At 35.5% G+C, this 22,642-nt stretch overlaps 1 protein-coding gene across 1 annotated transcript; it reads right to left on the reverse strand.

Annotated features, from left to right (window-relative positions):
* Positions 1-4,886: 4,886 nt before the first annotated feature.
* LOC128235491 (fibulin-1-like) lies at positions 4,887-20,693 on the reverse strand. Its single transcript, XM_052950305.1, has 10 exons — positions 20,630-20,693; positions 20,279-20,401; positions 17,657-17,779; positions 16,928-17,050; positions 16,060-16,182; positions 12,216-12,338; positions 11,823-11,945; positions 10,946-10,971; positions 5,184-5,306; positions 4,887-4,913 (listed from the first exon to the last, which is right to left on the reverse strand). Exons 1-10 carry the CDS (start codon positions 20,691-20,693, stop codon positions 4,887-4,889), a joined length of 978 nt encoding a protein of 325 aa, XP_052806265.1.
* Between the last annotated feature and the right edge of the window lie 1,949 nt (positions 20,694-22,642).

The following is a 22,642-nucleotide window of genomic DNA, read 5'->3' on the forward strand; positions in this document are numbered from 1 at the left end:
TGGCCTTCGCCATACACGTAGTCAATGATTTTGGCTACATATATACTATGTTACATTTAACTACCATGGACGGTCATTTATTTGGAGTAAAGATAGTAGTGTTATCCCGCCAATGCAGCTTTCATCGAAAGATAAGGAGGGAAATGTTCTGAAGAGCTTTCATTCATAATTCATTTCATTGTAGAACAAGAGCACCACAAGGGAAACTGAAAATTCTCACCTCATTCAAAAAAGGGTTATTTAACCATACTGCTAAGTTAGGTGGCCGTCAATTCATAGAATAGTTTAATAGTTAAAGTGTAAATTTAAGGAGTGTTTAGTTTAAAAATGTAAATCGGACTACATTCAAATTTAAATTGTTACTGGGTGTGAAAATGAACCTTATTGACTAGTGTTTTTCATACAAAAATTCGATGTTTCATAATGATATTAGTAGATAAGCAGTCCAATATTGAGATGGAAACCAAACAATTAAGAATGTTATCCGGTACTACAGGAACATATGAATGAGCCTTGTGTGTTAGTACATATGTGACTACATATCACTGTGCCGGAACTACACCCATTTACATCTGGAATAACATGTGGGAATATGATAAGATTAAATTGCGTTGATAAACTTAGAATTAAGATTATATTTATTCCTTTTATCAAACTAAAAAACCGCAGTAATGGCCTTAAGTGTATTTTCAAAATTACGTGTCGTTCATAATCAATGTTTAATCTAAATTCTATCTGTTATGTAACTGAAAACATGATCCCGGACCAAAACAGGCAGACCATAAAAACATCGAATTACCAACAGGAATAAAAGTTTGGATCACCGCCCATATATGAAATTTGGATTTTGCATTCAATTATGTGTCAACATATTGCATTGAATCCACAATAATACCATTATCGGATGCTAACGCCTAACTAAGACGTAAATATGAGGAAGGGAAGAACTGTAATAATAACTATAACCAAAGTGAGTAATGGGTTTTGCACACGTGTTCATTGATTATAGCACACGTTTGTACTAAATTACATTTAAATACCAAACAACGATATTAAGGATCAAGCCAAAATAAAATTATTAGCCCGCCAAGGAAGCTTTCTATGAAAAATAACAGGATATATCTGCATAACTGCAAACATTGTAGAACAAGAGCGCTGCGAGAAAAATCGCCAATGTTAACCGCAGTAGAATAGTTTACTAAAACATACTGCTTCGTTTTGTGGATACCGATTTTTTGGATAGTTCGATAGTTATACTGTCAATTTGAGAATAGTTTTGTTAAAAAGTGCCAGTCGCACTACACTCAAATTATCACTGGGTGTGAGAATGAACTCAATGAATTAGTGCTGCTTAGGATACTCGTTTTCGGTTCATTCATTTTGAAAGGGCTATTAAAAATACAGTTCTTTTTAAGGACATTCAATCAAAGAATGATAGTTATATTCGAGGACTAAGCGCAAGACTGTTGTACTAAGCCCGATTAATATCCAATTCTGCATTGCTAAGTTTAAAAGTGTGAAACTGATAGAACATCCAATCACAGAATGATAGGTATATTCGTGGACTAAGCGCAAGACCGTTGTACTAAGTCCGATTGATATCCAATTCTGCATTAAATATAAAAGTGTGAAACTGACCTATATTTATGTTATATTTAAAAGTGCTTAGGACACTTAACACTGCTTCAATATGTCAGTTATGTTACAGTTTGTTTTGTCAGCTTTTTACGACTTGTACTTTGTTTAGACAGCAAAGTAAGTGATAAATTAGTCTGAACAAGTTTATCATGCTAATTGAGAACAAACCTGAACACGTTGTGCAGTCACTCGCTAAACTATAGCCGCTTCTACAGGAGCATGTAAATGACCCCTGTGTGTTGGCACATGTGTGATTGCATCTCGCTGTGCCGTAACTACACTCGTCAATGTCTGGAATGTCAAGTCAAATATGTATGTTAAGATCAAGCGGATGAACGTATTGTGATCTTAAGTATCTAATAAACCTGGTACCCGAGCAGCCATGAATTTCGGATGTTTCGTTCGTCACTGCTTGTGTCCTATTTTGAATATACTTTTATTAACTCATTTTGACCCAGTCAACCTCTTCTTATCAAAATGGTCATTAAAGTCTATGAACGTACTACTTCGGAGTTTATGGTCGTTTGTAACAGTAAGATAATCAGAGAAACCCCTTTGCTTTGCTTTAAAATGCTCCCATTGAGAAATCCGGTCGTTGTATCGAAAAATATTTATGTCAAATTGCACAATTTCGTTACACAGAAACCTGAAAGGCTTCACGGTATTTCTTGCAATTGTTACATGGGGAACTGGGATGCTCGTCACTCAAAAAACATCGACGACGTGAATCCGCATAAGGTATTCATGTATTATTCAATTTGAAGTGTATTGTTCCTACGCTAGCAAAAATCCTCAGATGACGACTACACCTTTATCGCAATAAACAGATAAATAATAAAGATTATACCAGAACATGCCCGGCCGTTGCTCGATAAACTAAAGCCGCTTCTACATGAGCAGGTGAATGACCCTTGTGTGTTAGTACATGTGTGACTACATCCTGCTGTGTCGGAACTACACTCGTTTACATCTGGAATGACATGTATCGATATGATGTTATCAAATTGCGTGGAATAACGATAGAAGTTAAATTATATTTTCTGTCATTTGATCAATTTAAAGCACCCGCAAAAATGGCCTATATTGCATTTCATGGATAAAATGTTGTTCGTCGTAAATGCTTATTGTTGGGACTACCGCCAATATGTGACGCATGGAATTTGCATACAATGACTGGTTTATATATTACTTTGCAGCAACAAAAAGAAGATTATCGGACGCTAAACATCCCCACGGACAAAAATATGGGGACCAAAATAATTGTTTAAATAAATAAAACCAGAGTTTGTAGTGCATTTTGAAACACACGCGTTAACTGAGTATAGAAACTTCTGCAGTAAATTACATTTAAATACCAGGACGGCCTTTAGTTTATCAACTCAAGGTATTACTGCTAAGGATACTCATTTTTATGTTCCTGCAATATGTCAGTCTTTAGACAGTCCTCTGTTTAGATGCGACATAAATGTATAATACAAAAATCATTTATGATACTAACTGAGAACAAACCAGAACATGATCTGGCGTTGCTAGATAAAGAATGGCCACTTCTACAGGAGCATTTGGATAAAGCTACTGATAAGTAATTAGGATACTCGAGTTTAATGTTCCTGTTTAGTAAATCCGTTGTAAAACAGGCCTATGTTAAGGTGGCGTCCTTAGTAAACAATACAAGTAAAGTTTGTGATACGAATTGAGAACAAACCAGAACATGTTCTTCCGTCGCTCGATAAAGTAAAGCCGCTTCTACACGAACATGTGAATGAACCTTGGGTGTTAGTACATGTGTGATTACATCTTGCCTTGCCGGAACTACACTCATTTACATCTGAAATATTCATACGCGAATATGATAAGGTCAAATTGTGTAGATAAATGTTATAAGTGAAACAACACCCGTCGTTTGATAAAAAGAAGCACCCCACATGTTGGCTTTCAATTGAATTCAAACGTTATCGGGTGTTCATGATTAATTGTTCTTGAAATAAACATGTAATGTAATGAAACTGAAAGAAGACCGCAGAATACACAAACTTTAAACACATGAAGGGCAGTTAAATTGTATTTCTGTCCTTTGATCAAATGGAAGCACACGCAATGATGGCATTTTGTGTATTTCCAAGATTTCCTGTAGTTTAACAACAACTGTAGATTAACGTTTGATTTTAGTTATTGCTGAGTTATAAGGATACTCAAGTTTTCCTTTAAAAACAGTCCTAAGATAAGGTGGCGACCTTAGTGCACATTACAATTAAAGGTGGTGAATATAATTTAGAATATACCTGAACATGTTCTTTCGTCGCTCGATAAAATATAGCCGCTTCTACAGGAACAACGAAATGAACCTTCTGTGTTAGTACATGTGTGACTACATATTGCTGTGCCGGAACTACACTCATTTACATCTGGAATGAAAAGTGTCAATATGGTTAGACCAAAGTGTGTAGATAAACGCTGTAAGTAGATTTATATTGTCTGTCTTCTTTTTAATAAAAGCACCCGCAAGGATTGCATGTAGTTCATTCCCTAGGAAATCAGTTTTTTATATTCAATTTTACTTTAGCAAATACATGTTTTGTGACGTTACTGAAAACATATCGCAGAAAATACAGACAGAAAATACATACCTCAAATTATCTTAAAAAATAACTTACAGGTTTACTGCCTATACATAAGGCATAGACTGTGCATTGAATGACGGGCTTACATAAAACACTGTATCCAAACAAAGACCATTATGTGATACCAACGCTCACCTTTAGTGATAATGTTGGGATAAATAATTTGATAAATAATAAAAACAGCAGTGAGGTGTGGAATTTGACCCACTTGTTGTCTTTGATTTCGGCAACTTACGTACTTAAAAGTTTATATTGAAATACATTGACTTGCATTTAGTCTGGAGCCAATATAGAAGTATTAGCCAAGCTAGGAAACTTTCTTCCAAATATAACGATCTAAACATTCAAACAAGCTTAACTTGCATAACTGAGTTCATTGTAGAACAAGACCGCAATGACGGAAATTGCCAATGGTCACCTCAGTCGAAACGTTTTGTTCAACCATACTGCTTTGTTTTGTGGCCTTTGTTTTTGCAACCTTAATAAACAATACCAATGCAGTTTGTGATACTGCATTGATTGGAAACAAACCTGAACATGTTCTGCCGTCACTCGATAGAATATATCCACTTCTACAAGAACATATGAATGACCCTTGTGTGTTGGCACATGTGTGATTGCATCTTGCTATGTCGGAACTACACTCGTCAATGTCTGGAATGTAAAGTCAAATATGTTATGATCAAGCGGATGAACGTCAATATCATCAATGTATAGTGAAATATGTAACGATAAAACGGATGCACGTTTTGCGATCTTAAGTATCTTATATTTCTGATGCCCGAGCAATCATGGCTTTTGGATGTTTCGTTTGTCACTGATTGCTTCTTATTTCGAATATTTGTTTTTCATTAACTGAATGCGACCAAGGCAGCCTCTTCAATACTAACGCAGTTTGTGATACTGCATTACTTGGAAACAAACCTGAACATGTTCTGCCGTCACTCGATAAACTATATCCGCTTCTACAAGAACATATGAATGACCCTTGTGTGTTGGCACATGTGTGATTGCATCTTGATGTGTTGGAACTACACTCGTCAATGTCTGGAATGTAAAGTCAAATATGTTAAGATCAAGCGGATGAACGTCAATATCTTCAATGTATATTTAAATATGCAACGATAAAACGGATGCACATTTTGCAATCTTAAGTATCTAATATTTCTGATGCCCGAGCAATCATGGCTTTTGGATGTTTCGTTTGTCACTGATTGCGTCTTATTTCGAATATTTGTTTTTCATTAACTGATTGCGAACAAGACAACTTCTTCTTTTTAAACGGGTCATTATAAACTATTAAAGTGTAACTTCAGAGTGAAAAAACTTGGCTGTGCTTTAAAATGAACTAAAACGGAAATCAGGTACGTGTCTTTGTATCAACATTTATATTTCAAATTTTACAATTTCGTCACATGGCAATCTAAAAGGCATCACGGTATTTCTTACTATTGTAAAATTGGGGGTTGGGATACTCGTCTGTCAATAAACACAGGCAAGTATCATCAGAAAATGGTAGTTATTAATAATGAATTGGAAGTGTGTTGTTCCTACACTGGCACGAATCCTCGGCTGACCAGTCCACAATTATCGTAAAAAACACATACATAATAAAGATTACTAGAACATGTCCGACCGTCGCTCGATAGACTATAGCCGCTTCTACATGAACATGTGAATGCGCCTTGGGTGTTAGTACATATGTGACTACATCTCGCTGTACCTGAACTACACTCATTTACATCTGGAATGACATGTATGAAAATGGTTAGATCAAACTGGAGGATAATTCCTAAGAGTAAAATTATGTTTGCTGTCGTTTGATAAAATAAAAGCACCCGCAATGATGACCTTTAGTTGAATTCCAAGGTAATCAGTTGTCCATGGTAGGTTTGGTTCTAAAAAGTTAATGTAATGAAACGTAGGTTAACAAGTCATAGAAATCACAGACAGACCAACTATACATAAAATTAAATTCATGAATAAATGGTGATGTCAACTCTACTTGAAGTATGGAGATTGCATTAAATGAAGGGTTAACAGATAAAATTGCATCGACACAAATACCATTATTTGACGCCAACGCTCAACTCAGACGAAACTGATAAGAACTGGACTTATTTGATACCAGAGTGAGTTATGACCTTCGCCACACACGCAGTCAATGATTCTAGCTACATATGTACTAAGTTACATTTAAAACAATGGACGGTCATTTGGTTGGAGCGAAGATATTGGTGGTATCCCTCCAATGCAACTTTCTTCGAAATATAAAGAGGTAACTGTTCTGACTAACTTTCATTAATAACGCATTTCATTGTAGAACAAGAGCGCCACAAGGAAAATGATCACCTAAGTCTAAAAAGGATTATTCTTCCATACTGCTAAGTTTGGTGGCCATCAATTCATGGATTAATTCAATTGGCAAAGTGTAAATTTGGGGAGTGTTTAGTTTATAAATGTAAGCCGGACTACATTCAAATTTGAATTGTCACTGGGTGTGAAAATGACTTCTAATTATTAGTGTGTTTTACTAAAATTCGATCTTTCGTCATTATTTTAGTAGATAAGCAGTCCAATATTAAGATAGCAACCATAGTATACCATACAAATAAAGAATGTTATACTTATTGAGAGCAAACCAGAACATGTTTTGCTCTCGCTCTATATGGTATAGCTACTACAGTACTACAGGAACATGTGAATGAGCCTTGTGTGTTAGTACATATGTGACTGCATATCACTGTGCCAGAACTACACTCATTTACATCGGGAATGACATGTAGGAATATGATAAGATCAAATTGCGTGGATAAAACTCAGAAGTAAGATTATATTTATTCCTTTTATTAAGCTAAGGAACCCGCAATAATGGCCTTAAGTTTATTTTCAAAATCACATGTTGTTCATAATTAATGTTTAATCTTAATTATATCTGTTATGTAATTAAAAACATGATCACGGACAAAAAAGGGCCCTTAAAAACATCAAATTTCCAACATAATTAAAGGTTTGGATCATCGCCCATATAAGACTTTTGGATTTTGCATTCAATGTTGGTCAACATATTGCATTGCATCCACAATAAGACAATTATCGGATGCTAACGCTCACCTAAGACGTAACTATGAGGAAGGAAAGACCTGTATAAATAACTAAAACCAAAGCGAGTAATGGGTTTTGCACATGTGTTCATTTATTATAGCACATTTATTGTACTAAATTACATTTAAATACCTAAAAAAAGGTCTCAAGAGTCGAGCCAAAATAAATGTATAAGCCCGCCTAGGAAACTTTCTTGGAAAAATGATAAGATAAAACTGCATAACTGCAAACATTTTACAACAAAGACGCCAGAATAAAAATTGCCAATGTTAACCGCAGTAGAATAGGGGTACTAAAAATACTGCTTAGTTTTGTGGCCATCGATTTATTGGATAGTTCGATAGTCATACTGTCAATTTGAGGAAAGTTTTGTTAAAAAGTAGTTTTGTTAAAAAGTGCCAGTCGCACTACACTCAAATTTGAATTATCATTATTTGAGTAGATAAGCAGTCCAATATTAAGATAACAACCATAGTATACCATACAAATAAAGAATTTTATACTTATTGATAGCAAACCAGAACCTGTTTTGCTCTCGCTCTATATGGTATAGCTACTACAGTACTACAGGAACATGTGAATTAGCCTTGTGTGTAAAATACATATGTGACTGCATATCACTGTGCCGGAACTACACTCATTTACATCGGGAATGACATGTACGAATATGATAAGATCAAATTGCGTGGATAAAACTCAGAAGTAAGATTATATTTCTTCCTTTTATCAAGCTAAGGAACCCGCAAAAATGGCCTTAAGTTTGTTTTCAAAATCACATGTTGTTCATAATTAATGTTTAATCTAAATTGTATCTGTTATGTAACTGAAAACATGATCACGGACAAAAAAGGGCCCTTAAAAACATCAAATTGCCAACAAAATTAAAGGTTTGGATCAACGCCCATATATGACTTTTGGATTTTGCATTCAATGTTGGTCAACATATTGCATTGCATCCACAATAAGACAATTATCGGATGCTAACGCTCACCTAAGACGTAAATATGAGGAAGGAAAGAACTGTATAAATAACTAAAACCAAAGCGAGTAATGGGTTTTGCACATGTGTTCATTTATTATAGCACACGTTTGTACTAAATTACATTTAAATACCTAAAAAATGTCTCAAGAGTCGAGCCAAAATAAATGTATAAGCCCGCCTAGGAAGCTTTCTTGGAAAAATGATAAGATAAAACTGCATAACTGCAATACTTTTACAACAAGAGCGCCAGAATAGAAATTGCCAATGTTAACCGCACTAGAATAGGAGTACTAAAAATACTGCTAAGGTTTGTGGCCATCGATTTATTGGATAGTTCGATAGTCATACTGTCAATTTGAGGATAGTTTTGTTAAAAAGTGCCAGTCGCACTACACTCAAATTTGAATTATCACTGGGTGTGAGAATGAACTCATGAATAGGTGATAATGATACTCGTTTTCGGTCCGCTCATTTGGAAAGGGCTATTAAAAATAGAGCTATAATTTAAAACATCCAATCACAGAATGATATTTATATTCGAGGACTAAGCGCAAGACTGTTGTACAGAGCCCAATAAATGTCCAATTCTGCATTGTTAAGTTTAAAAGTGTGAAACTGTTAGGACATCCAATCAGAGAATGATAGTTAAAGTCGAGGACAAAGCGCAAGACTGTTGTACTAAGCCCGGTTTATGTCCAGTTCTACAATGTTAAGTTTTAAAGTGTGAAACTGAACTATATTTAAGGTACATTTATAAGTGCTTAGGACACTTGACTGTATTTCAATATGTCAGTTATGATGCAGTTTGTTTTGTCAGCATTTTACTACTTGTACGTTGTTTAGATAGCAAACTAAGTATACAATTAATCTGAACAAGTTTATCATACTAATTGAGTACAAACCTGAACACGTTGTGCCGTCACCCGCTAAATTATAGCCGCTTCTACAGGAGCATATAAATGACCCTTGTGTGTTGGCACATGTGTGATTGCATCTCGCTGTGCCGGAACTACACTCGTCAATGTCTGGAATGTAAAGTCAAATATAATAAGATCACGCGGATGAACGTAATGTGATCTTAAGTATCTTATAAATCTGGTGCCCGAGCAATCATGGATTTTGGATGCTACGTTCGTCACTGCTTGTGTCCTATTTCGAATATACTTTTATTAACTGATTTCGACCAAGTCAACCTCTCCTTGTCAAAATTGTTATTAAAGTCTATGAACGTACTACTTTACTTCTGATTTTTTGGTCGGTAGTTACCGTAAGAAAATCAGGGAAACCCCTTTGCTTTGCTTTAAAATGCTCCCATTGGGAAATCCGGTACATGTCGTTGTATCGAAATATTTATTTCAAATTGCACAGTTTTGTTACATAGAAACCTGAAAGGCTTCACGGTATTTCTAACAATTGGTTCATGGGGAACTTGGGTGCTCGTCACTCAAAAAACATCGACGACGTGAATCCGTTGAAGGTATTCATGTATTATTCAATTTAAAGTGTATTGTTCCTACGCTGGCAAAAATCCTCAGATGACGAGAGCACATGTAGCGCAATAAAGAGATAAATAACAAAGATTTTACCAGAACATGCCCGGCCGTCGCTCGATAAACTAAAGCCGCTTCTACATGTGCATGTGAACGAGCCTTGTGTGTTAGTACATGTGTGACTACATCCTGCTGTGTCGGAACTACACTCATTTACATTTGCAATGACAAGTATCGATATGGTAATATCAAATTGCGTGGATAATCGTTAGAATTGAAATTATATTTTCTATCATTTGATAAATTTAAAGCAACCGCAAAAACCGCCAATATATGACGCATTAAATTGCATGCAATGACGGGTTTACATATTGCTTTGCAACAACAAGAAGAACATTATCGGACACCAACACACACAACAGACGACAATATGGGGACGAAAATAACTGTTAAAATAAATAAAACAAGAGTTAGTAGTGCGTTTTGAAACACACGCTTTAAATGAGTACATCAACTTCTGTAGTAAATAACATCAAAATACCAAAAACGGCCTTGAGTTTATAAACTCAAGGTACTACTGCGAAGGATTCTCATTTTGTATGTTTCTGCAATATCTCAGTTTTGAGACAGTCCGCTGTTTAGCTGCAACCTAAATGTATAATACAAATACAGTTTGTGATACTATTGAGAACAAACCAGAACAAGATCTGCCGTTGCTAGATAAAGTATAGCCACTTCTACAGGAATATGTAAATGAGCCTGCTGTGTTTGTGCATATGTGATTACATTTCGCTGTGCCGGAACTACACTCATTTACATCTGGAATGGTATGCATAAATTAGGCTGAATTCAATTGTGTGGATAAACGTTTAATTAAAGCTATTGATGAGTAATTAGGATACTCAAGTTTGATGTTCCTTTTTAGTAAGTCCGTTATAAAACAGTTTTATGTTAAGGTGGCGTCCTTAGTAAACAATACAAGTAAAGTTTGTGATACGAATTGAGAACAAACCAGAACATGTTCTGCCGTCGCTCGATAAAGTATAGCCGCTTCTACACGAACATGTGAATGAGCCTGGTGTGTTGGTACATGTGTGACTACATCTTGCCTTTCCGGAACTACACTCATTTACATCTGAAATAACATACGAATATGATAAGGTCAAATTGTGTAGATAAATGTAATAAGTGAAACAAAATCCGTCATTTGATCAAAACGAAGCACCCAACTCACTTACATCTCCAATGAAAAGTTTCAATATGGTTAGACCAAACGGTGTAGATAAACGTTATAAGAAGATTTATATTGTCTGTCTTCTTTTTAATAAAAGCACCCGCGAGGATAGCATGTAGCTCATTCCCTACGAAATCAGTTGTTTATGTTCAATTTTACTCTAGCAAATACATTTTTTGTGATGTTACTGAAAACATATCGCAGAAAATACAGACAGAAAATACATACCTCAAATTATCTTCAAAAATAAATTACAGGTCTACTGCCTATACATAAGGCATAGACTGTGCATTGAATGACGGGCTTACATAAAACACTGTATCCAAACAAAGACCATTATATGATGCCAACGCTCACCTTTAGTGATAATGTTAAGAAAAATACTTTGATAAATAATCAAAACAGCAGTGAGGTGTGGAATTTGACCCACTTGTTGTCATTGATTTCGGCAACTTACGTACTTAAAAGTTTATATTGAAATACGCTGACTTGCATTTAGTCTGGAGCCAATATAGAAGTATTAGCCAAGCTAGGAAACTTGCTTCCAAAATAACGATCTAAACATTCAAACAAGCTTAACTTGCATAACTGAGTTTATTGTAGAACAAGACCGCAATGACGGAAATTGCCAATGGTAGCCTCAGTCGAAAAGTTTTATTCAACCATACTGCTTTGTTTTGTGGCCTTTGAATTTGCAACCTTTATTAACAATACCAATGCAGTTTGTGATACTGCATTGATTGGAAACAAACCTGAACATGTTCTGCCGTCACTCGATAAAATATATCCGCTTCTACAAGAACATATGAATGACCCTTGTGTGTTGGCACATGTGTGATTGCATCTTGATGTGTTGGAACTACACTCGTCAATGTCTGGAATGTAAAGTCAAATATGTTAAGATCAAGCGAATGAACGTCAATGTCTTCAATGTATAGTGAAATATGTAACGATAAAACGGATGCACGTTTTGAAATCTTAAGTATCTTATATTTCTGATGCCCGAGCAATCATGGCTTTTGGATGCATCGTTCGTCACTGATTGCGTCTTATTTCGAATATTTGTTTTTCATTACCTGAATGCGACTAAGACAGCCTCTTCAATACCAATGCAGTTTGTGATAATGCATTGATTGGAAACAAACCTAAACATGTTCTGCCGTCACTCGATAAACTATATCCGCTTCTACAGGAACATATGAATGACCCTTGTGTGTTGGCACATGTGTGATTGCATCTTGCTGTGTCTGAACTACACTCGTCAATATCTGGAATGTAAAGTCAAATATGTTAAGATCAAGCGGATGAACGTCAATATCATCAATGTATAGTGAAATATGTAACGATAAAACGGATGCACGTTTTGCTATCTTAAGTATCTAATATTTCTGATGCCCGAGCAATCATGGCTTTTGGATGTTTCGTTTGTCACTGATTGCGTCTTATTTCGAATATTTGTTTTTCATTAACTGAATGCCACTTCGGAGTGGATGGTCGGTAAAACCGTGTGAAAATCATTGAAAAAATCTTGGCTCTGCTTTAGAATGAACTAAAACGGAAATCAGGTACGTGTCTTTGTATCAACATTTATATTTCAAATTTTACAATTTCGTCACATGGCAACCTAAAAGGCATCACGGTATATCTTACTATTGTAAATTTAGGAGTTGAGATACTCGTCTGCCAATAAACACAGGCGAGTATCATCATGAAATGATAGTCATTAATAATGAATTGGAAGTGTGTTGTTCCTACACTGGCACGAATCCTTGGCTGACCAGTCCACAATTATCGTAATGAACACACACATAATAAAGATTACCAGAACATGTTCGACCGTCGCTCGATAGACTATAGCCGCTTCTACATGAACATGTGAATGCGCCTTGTGTGTTAGTACATATGTGACTACATCTCGCTGTACCGGAACTACACTCATTTACATCTGGAATGACATGTATGAAAATGGTTAGATCAAACTGGAGGATAATTCCTAAGAGTAAAATTATGTTTGCTGTCGTTTGATAAAATAAAAGCACCCTCAATGATGACCTTTAGTTGAATTCCAAGGTAATCAGTTGTCCATGGTAGGTTTGTTTCTAAAACGTTAATGTAATGAAACGTAGGTTAACAAGTCACAGAAATCACAGACAGACAAAATATACATTAAACTAAATTCATGAATAAATGGTGATGTCACAACCTCTACTTGAAGTATGGAGTTTGCATTTAATGAAGGGTTAACAGACAACATTACATCGACACAAATACCAATATTTTACACCAACGCTCACCTCAGACGACACTGTGGTGCTGATAAGAACTGAACTTGATACCAGAGTGAGTTATGACTTTCGCCACACACGCAGTCAATGATTCTGGCTACATATGTACTAAGTTAAATTTAAAACAATAGACGGTCATTTGGTTGGAGCGAAGATATTGGTGGTATCCCTCCAATGCAGCTTTCTTCGAAATATATAGAGGTAACTGTTCTGACTAACTTTCATTAATAACGCATTTCATTGTAGAACAAGAGCGCCACAAGGAAAATGATCACCTAAGTCTAAAAAGGATTATTCTTCCATACTGCTAAGTTTGGTGGCCATCAATTCATGGAATAGTTTAATAGTCAAAGTGTAAATATGGGGAGTGTTTAGTTTGAAAATGTAAGCCGGACTACTTTTAAATTTGAATTGACACTGGGTGTGAAAATGACCTCTATTTATTAGTGTGTTTCATACTAAAATTCGATCTTTAACCAGGTTTTCAACGAAAACCTGGTTATAAGAATGAGGTTGTCGTTGGGTGGGCGTGCGGGCGGGCGTCAAACATTGGTTTCTGTTCAATAACTTTAGTTTGCATGGATAGATATTGATGAAACTTGGTGTGTAGGTAGCTTATGGGTAGAGCTAGCTTGGGATTGCTTTTGATGGGGGTGGGGCTAAGGTCAAGGTCACTGTTACTAATAATAGAAAAATGGTTTCTGCCCAATAACTTTAGTTAACATTGATAGATATTGACGAAACTTGGTGTGTAAGTTGCATATGTGAAGAGCTAGCTTGAGATTGCTTTTGAGTGGGGTAGGCTAAGGTCAAGGTCACTATTACTTAAAATAAAAAATAGTTTCTGCCCAATTACTTTAGTTAGCATTGACAGATATTAATGAAACTTAGTGTGTAGGTAGCTTATGTGAGGAGCTATCTTGGGATTGCTTTTGAGGGGGTGGGGCTAAGGTCAAGGTCGCCTGTTATTAAAAATAGAAAAATGGTTTCTGCCTAATAACTTTAGTGAGGATTGATAGATATTGACGAAAGTTGGTGTATAGGTAGCTTATGTGAAGAGGTAGCTTTGAATTGCTATGAAGGGGTGAGGGGCTAAAGTCAAGGTCACTGTTACTTAAAATAGAAAAATCGTTTCTGCCCAATAACTTTAGTTGGCATTGACCGATATTGATGAAACTTGGTGTGTAAGTCGCTAATGTGAAGAGCAAGCTTGGGATTGCTTTTAAGTGGGGAGGGGCTAAGGTCAAGGTCACTATAACTTAAAACAGAACAATGGTCAAGGTCACTGTTACTTAAAATAGAAAAATGGTTTCTGCCCAATAACTTTAGTTAGCATTGACCGATATTGATGAACTTTGGCGTGTAGGTAGCTTATGTACAGAGCAAGCTTGGGATTGCTTTTGAGGGGGGTGGGGCTAAGGTCAAGGTCGTCTGTTACTAAAAATAGAAAAATGGTTTCTGCCCAATAACATAAGTTAGCATTGATATATATTGATGAAACTTAGTGTGTAGGTAGCTTATGTGAAGAGCTAGCTTTTGAGTGGGGAAGGGCTAAGGGCAAGGTCACTATTACTTAAAATAGAAAAATGGTATCCGCCCAATAACTTTAGTTCAGATTGACAGATATTGATGAAACTTGGTGTGTAGGTAGCATGTGAAGAGCTAGCTTGGGATTGCTTTTGAGTGGGGAGGTGCTACGGTCAATGTCACTGTCACTTGAAATAGAAAAAGAAAATTTTGCCAAATAACTTTTGATAGCATTGATAGATAATGCTTAAACTTGGTGTGTTGGTAGCTTATGTAAAGAGCTAGCTTGGGATTGCTTTTAAGGGGGGTGGGGCTAAGGTCAAGGTCACTGTTACTAAAAATTTAAAAATGGTGTCGGCCAAATGACTTTAGTAAGCATTGATAGATATTGATAAAACTTGGTGTGTAGGTAGCTTATGTACAGAGCTAGCTTGGAATTGCTTTTGAGGGGGGTGGAGCTAAGGTCAAGGTCACTGTTACTAAAAATAGAAAAATGTTTTCTGCCCAATAACTTTAGTTAGCATTGATAGATATTGATGAAACTTAGAGCGAAGGTAGCTTATGTGAAGAGTTAGCTTGGGAGGTGGGGTCAAGGTCACTGTTCCTAAAAATAGAAAAATGTTTTTTCTGCCCAACAACTTAGTTAGAATTGATGGATATGTTCAGCCATTTTCTCAAATATTGTTCAGCAAACAGTGAATTTACATTGAAATTGACATTTGCATTTTATAAAAGTGTTAATAATCAGCTTAAACATTTTGCTTTGTAAAAATGAATTGTCATTGACATTCAGTGATGTTGGCTTGCAAAAAGTTAAATCATTGTCATATGCAAAACAAATAGGTAAAAGATATTCACATGAGACTTAGTATGAATGTTGCAGCGAAACTAAACACATAAGATACTTAATTAGAGTAATTTTCAGTTACGTCTTTTTACACATAAGAAACTTAATAAGAGTAGTTTTCAAATACGTCTCTTTTTGATAAAAGTAAAGATAAAGTCATACAACAAATTAATTGGCTATAATTTATGATTGCCCATAACAAAAACCTGGTTTCGTCGCATTGCGGCGCTTCTAGTTCTTTATTATTTTAAGAGATAAGCAGTCCAATATTAAGATAGCAAACATAGTATACAATACGAATAAAGAATGTTAAACTAATTGAAAATAAACCAGAACATGTTTTGCCGTCGCTCGATAAATTATAGCCGCTTCTACAGGAACAACGGAATGAACCTTCTGTGTTGGTACATGTGTGACTACATATTGCTGTGCCGGAATTGCACTCATTTACATCTGGAATGAAAAGTGTCAATATGGTTAGACCAAACTGTGTAGATAAACGTTATAAGTAGATTTATATTGTCTGTCTTCTTTTTAATAAAAGCACCCGTAAGGATAGCATGTAGTTCATTCCCTAAGAAATCAGTTGTTTATGTTCAATTTTACTCGAGCTATACATTTTTTGTGATGTTACTGAAAACATATCGCAGAAAATACAGACAGACAATACATACCTCAAACTATCTTAAAAAATAAATTATAGGTTTACTGCCTATACATAAGGCATAGACTGTGCATTGAATGACGGGCTTGCAAAAAACACTGTATCCAAACAAAGACCATTATGTGATGCCAACGCTCATCTTTAGTGGAAATTTGGGATAAATAATTTGATAAATAATAAAAACAGCAGTGAGGTGTGGAATTTGACCCACTTGTTGTCATTGATTTCGGCAACTTACGTACTTAAAAGTTTATATTGAAATACGATGACTTGCATTTAGTCTGGAGCCAATATAGAAGTATTAGCCAAGCTAGGAAACTTTCTTCCAAAAATAACGATCTAAACATTCAAACAAGCTTAACTTGCATAACTGAGTTCATTGTTGAACAAGACCGCAATGACGGAAATTGCCAAAGGTCACCTCAGTCGAAAAGTTTTGTTCATCCGTACCGCTTTGTTTTGAGGCCTTTGTTTTTGCAACCTTTATTAACAATTCCAATGCAGTTTGTGATACTGCATTGATTTGAAACAAACCTGAACATGTTCTGCCGTCACTCGATAAAATATATCCGCTTATACAGGAACATATGAATGACCCTTGTGTGTTGGCACATGTGTGATTGCATCTTGCTGTGTCGGAACTACACTCGTCAATGTCTGGAATGTAAATTCAATTATGTTAAGATCAAGCGAATGAAAGTCAATGTCTTCAATGTATAGTGAAATATGTAACGATAAAACGGCTGCACGTTTTGCGATCTTAAGTATCTTATATTTCTGATGCCCAAGCAATCATGGCTTTTTGATGTTTTGTTTGTCACTGTTTGCGTCTTATTTCGAATATTTGTTTTTCATTAATTGAATGCCACCAAGACAACCTCTTCTTATTAAACTGGTCATTATAAACTATTAAAGTATTACTTAGGAGTGGATTGTCGGTAAAACCGTGTGAAAATCATTGAAAAAATCTTGGCTCTGCTTTAGAATGAACTAATACGCAGATCAGGTACGTGGCGTTATATCAACATTTATATTTCAAATTTTACAATTTCGTCACATGGCAAATTAAAAGGCATCACGGTATCTCTTACTATTGTGAATTTAGGAGTTGAGATACTCGTCTGTCAATAAACACAGGCGAGTATCGTCAGAAAATGATAGTCATTAATAATGAATTGGAAGTGTCTTGTTCCTACACTGGCACGAATCCTTGGCTGACCAGTCCACAATTATCGTAATGAACACACGCATAATAAAGATTACCAGAACATGTTCGACCGTCGCTCGATAGACTATAGCCGCTTCTACATGAACATGTGAATGCGCCTTGTGTGTTAGTACATATGTGACTACATCTCGCTGTACCGGAACTACACTCATTTACATCTGGAATGACATGTATGAAAATGGTTAGATCAAACTGGAGGATAAACCTGTAGAGTAAAATTATGTTTGCTGCCGTTTGATAAAATAAAAGCACCCGCAATGATGAGCTTTAGTTGAATTTCAAGGTAATCAGTTGTCCATGGTAGGTTTGTTTCTAAAACGTTAATGTAATGGAACGAAGGTTAACAAGTCATAGAAATCACAGACAGACCAAATATACATAAAACTAAATACATGAATAAATGGTGATGTCACAACCTCTACTTGAAGTATGGAGTTTGCATTAAATGAAGGGTTAACAGACAAGATTTGTTTAGTTAAAACATATTTATTCAGTTCAATATACACAAGAAATCAATACATAATGTACGAATGTATAATATAAAATGATTCTGAGCGGATTGGAAGACAAGCATTTTAAACGCTTATATAAGTTCCTTTCCGTGTTCTAGATTTTAATGAAATTCTGTAATATAGCTGATTAGGAAGTGGACTATAATGTGTCGCAAATCTACAAAAACATGCTTTGTAGCAGAAACGTACTGAGTAATAGAAACAATAATTTTATGTGAGTGTGCATACTAAGTGAGTTGATACAGTGTGATTAACTTTAAAGAAAGAACAAGAATAAACGTTATAAAGTAAGAAATTATTTCACACATATTGACCGGCCGTCCGTAATCAAGGCTGAGCCCGCACCGCGCCCTCAACACCATACGTCAAACCGTTTGGTTGCAGCAATACAATTCTGGACTCGTGTAAAGAGAAGTCTGTTTTCCTCCTGTGAAATATGTTCGTTGCCAAACAGGAGGTTGTTAGCAGTTGTCGCACAGGGCAAGTCAGAAAAGTATAGAGGACGGATATCTTGATATCTCGGACACTGAATAAGGTAGTGAGTGAGAGTTTCAGTTGCACCGCAGATGCAAACAGGAGTTTCGGATAGATTACGGCGATGGAGCTCAAACTGCAAAGTACTACATCCAAGGCGAAGGCATGTATGATATCTGCATTCTTCTTGTGCCGAACTTATAAAGATGTGCTGACCATGGTATTGTTCTGCTTTGTAGTTTTGTTTTGAAAGCCGGAAGTGTTAATGATCTCGCTCGATATTGTATAGCCGCTACTACAGGAACATGTGAATGAGCCTTGTGTGTTGGTACATATGTGACTGCATATCACTGTGCCGGAACTGTACTCATTTACATCGGGAATGACATGTAGAAATATGATAAGATCAAATTGCGTGGATAAAACTCAGAAGTTAAATTATATTTCTTCCTTTTATCAAGCTAAATCACCCGCAATAATTTTTAATGTTCATAATCAATGTTTAGTCTAAATTCTATTCTGTTATGTAACTGAAAACATGATCACGGACAAAAACAGACCTTAAAAACATCAAATTACCAACATAATTGAAGGTTTGGATCACCGCCCATATATGACTTTTGGATTTTGCATTCAATGTGGGTCAACATATTGCATTGCATCCACAATTAGACCATTATCGGATGCTAACGCTCTGTATAAATAACTAAAACCAGAGCGAGTAATGGGTTTTGCACACGCGTTCATTGATTATAGCACTCGTTTGTACTAAATTTCATTGAAATACCAAAAAAAGGTCTCAAGGGTGGAGCAAAAATATAAGTATAAGCCCACCTAGGCAGCTTTGTTGGAAAGCATGAGAAGATAAAACTGCATAACTGCAAACGTTTTAGAACAAGAGCGCCACAATAAAAATTGCCAAAGTTAATCGCAGTAGAATAGGGGTACTAAAAAATACTGCTTAGTTTTGTGGCTATCGATTTATTGGATAGTTCGATAGTTATACTGTCAATTTGAGGAAAGTTTTGTTAAAAAGTGCCAGTCGCACTACACTCAAATTTGAATTATCACTGGGTATGAAAATAAACTCATGAATAGGTGCTGATAATACTCATTTTCGGTCCACTCATTTGGAAATGGCTATTAAAAATAGAGCTATATTTTAGAGCATCCAAACACAGAATGATAGTTATATTCGAGGACTAAGCGCAAAACTGGTACAGAGCCCAATAAATGTCCAATTCTGCATTGTAAAGTTTAAAAGTGTGAAACTGTTAGGACATCCAATCAGAGAATGATAGTTATATTCGAGGACTAAGCGCAAGACTGGTACAGAGCCCAATAAATGTCCAATTCTGCATTGTTAAGTTTAAAAGTGTGAAACTGTTAGGACATCCAATCAGAGAATGATAGTTATATTCAAGGACTAAGCGCAATACTATTGTACTAAGCCCGATTTATGCCCAACTCTACATTGTTAAGTTTAAAAGTGTGAAACTGAACTGTATTTTAGGTACATTTATAAGTGCTTAGGACACTTGACAGTGTTTCAATATGTCAGTTATGATGACAGTTTGTTTTGTCAGCATTTTACTACTTGTACGTTGTTTAGATAGCAAACTAAGTGTACAATTAATCTGAACAAGTTTATCATACTAATTGAGAACAAACCTGAACATGTTCTGCCGTCGCTCAGTAAACTATAGCCGCTTCTGCAGGAACATGTGAATGACCCCTGTGTGTTGGCACATGTGTGATTGCATCTTGCTGTGCCGGACTTACACTCGTCAATGTCTGGAATGTAAAGTGAAATATGTAAAGATCAAGCGGATGAACATAATGCGATCTTAAGTATCTTTTATTTCAGGTGCCCTAGCAATCATGGTTTTCATAAGCGACGTGAATCAGTAGAAGGTATTCATTAATAATTAAATACGAAGTGTGTTGTTCCTAAACTGGCATAATTCCCCCAGCTGACCAGTGCACAATTATCGTAATGAACACATACATAATCAATATTACCAGAAGGTATCAAATCGTCGCTCGATAGACTATAGCCATCTCGCTGTGTCGGAACTACACTCATTCAAGTATAATTATATTTGCTCTCTTTTGATGAAATGAAAGCACCCACAATGATGGCCTTTAGTTGATTTCTAAAGTTATCAGTTGTCCATGGAAGATTTTGTTCTAAAAACTTATGTATGAAACGTAGGATAAAAGATCAAAGAAAACACAGACAGACAAAATATACAAAAAACTACAATTATTAATAAATGGTGGTGTATTTGAAGTATGGATATCTATGGAACTATTTACAATACTGATATCAGATTCAGTTATTGCATTTGCCACACAAGTAGTCGTTAACTATGGCAACATATTAACTAAGTTACATTTAAAAAACATTTACGGTCATTATAAGGTCAATATTATTATCCCGCAAAACAATCTTTCTTTGAAAAAAGACGAGCTAATTATTCTGACGAGCTTAGCTAAATTCATTGTAGAGCAATAGTGCCACAAGGGAAATCAGAAACGCTCACCTCAGTTGAAAAGGGATCATTCAAACATACTGTTTTGATTTGTGGCCATCCATTCATGGAATAGTTTGGTAGTTAAATTGTCAATTCGAATAGTGTTTTGTTTAAAGGTGTTTGCTGGAATACACTCAAATTTAAATTTATTAGTGCTTATGAGACTCTTTATTTTTCTTAAAGATTTTAGGTGTATAGCAGTCCTTTGTTAAGATGGTAACCTTATTAAACAATACAAATTGATAAAGGTTATTATACTTATTAAAAACAAACCAGAACATGTTCTGCCGTTGCTTGATAAGGTAAAGCCGCTTCTACAGGAACATTTGAATGAGCCTTGTGTGTTGGCACAAGTGTGACTACATCTTGCTGTTCCGGAACTACACTCATTTACATTTGGAAAAACATACGCTAATATCATAAGGTCAAATTGTGTAGATAAACGTTATTATTAAAAACATCTGTCATTTGATTAAAAAAAGAAGCACCCGATATGATGGCTTATACTCGATTTCCAAGGTTATCAGTTGTTCATGGTTAATTGTGCTTTAAAATAAGCATGTAATGCAATGCAACTGAATGAAGATCGCAGAAAACACAGACAGACTATAAAAACATGAAGAGCAGTAAAATTGTATTTTTGTCCTTTGATCAAATTAAAGTACCCGCAATGATGGCTTTTTGTGTATTTCCAAGATTACCAATGGTTCATGGTCAATGTTTGTTCTAAAAATTGACGGAAACATAATGTAACTAAACAATAATCACAGATTCACAAAAATACCATTAATACAACAAATTGCCTTCGTCAATGAAATTGGGTCACCGCCCATATATGAATGTTGGATTCTTTTGCATTCAATGTTTGGGTTGCATATAACTTTGCATCAACAAAAAGACCATTACTGGATGCTTAGATTCTCCAAATATGAAAATAAGGGGAAGCAAAGAAATGTATAAACAATTTAAAACAGAGTGAGTTATGCTTTTTGCAACACATGCGTTTATTGCGTTTATTGATTATAGAAACTTCTGTATTAAATAGAATTTAAATACCAAATCAGTCATCAGGTTGAAGCCAATATATTAGTATAAGCCCGCCGAGAAAGCTTTTTTTCGAAAAATGACAAGCTTTATATTGTGAAAAACTAATCTTTCATAACTACAATCATTGTAGAACAAAAGCGCCACAAGATAATTTGTAAATGCTCGACTTAGTAGAATAGGGTAATTCAAGCATACTGATTTGTTTTGTGGCCATACATTCATGGCATATCTCGATAGCTACTGTCAATTTTAGGATAGTTTTGTTAAAAAGTGTTAGCCGCACTACACTCAAATTTGGAAAATCCCATGGTGTGAGAATGAACTTATTGTATAAGTGCTTAGTATACTCATATGTGATGTTCCTGCAAAAAGTGAGGTGTGAGGCAGTTCTCTGTTAAGATGCAACCTTACTGTTTGATAAGATTTACCTTTTGCGTTTTATCTTTATTAA

The sequence above is a fragment of the Mya arenaria genome, chromosome 5, assembly GCF_026914265.1.
Source record: "Mya arenaria isolate MELC-2E11 chromosome 5, ASM2691426v1".
NCBI classification, from domain to species: Eukaryota; Metazoa; Mollusca; class Bivalvia; order Myida; family Myidae; genus Mya; species Mya arenaria.

Bases quoted from the DNA above. Each gene is read 5' to 3' on its own strand.
- LOC128235491 (XM_052950305.1), bottom strand. From the start codon at position 20,693: ATGAGTGTAGTTCCGACACAGCGAGATGGCTATAGTCTATCGAGCGAC. The intron at 5,307-10,945 runs GCAAGATGTAGT...TTTACATTCCAG, and splicing joins ATGAGTGTAGTTCCGGAAAG to ACATTGACGAGTGTAGTTCC. The intron at 4,914-5,183 runs GTTTGTTTCCAA...TTTACATTCCAG, and splicing joins TGACGGCAGAACATGTTCAG to ACATTGACGAGTGTAGTTCC.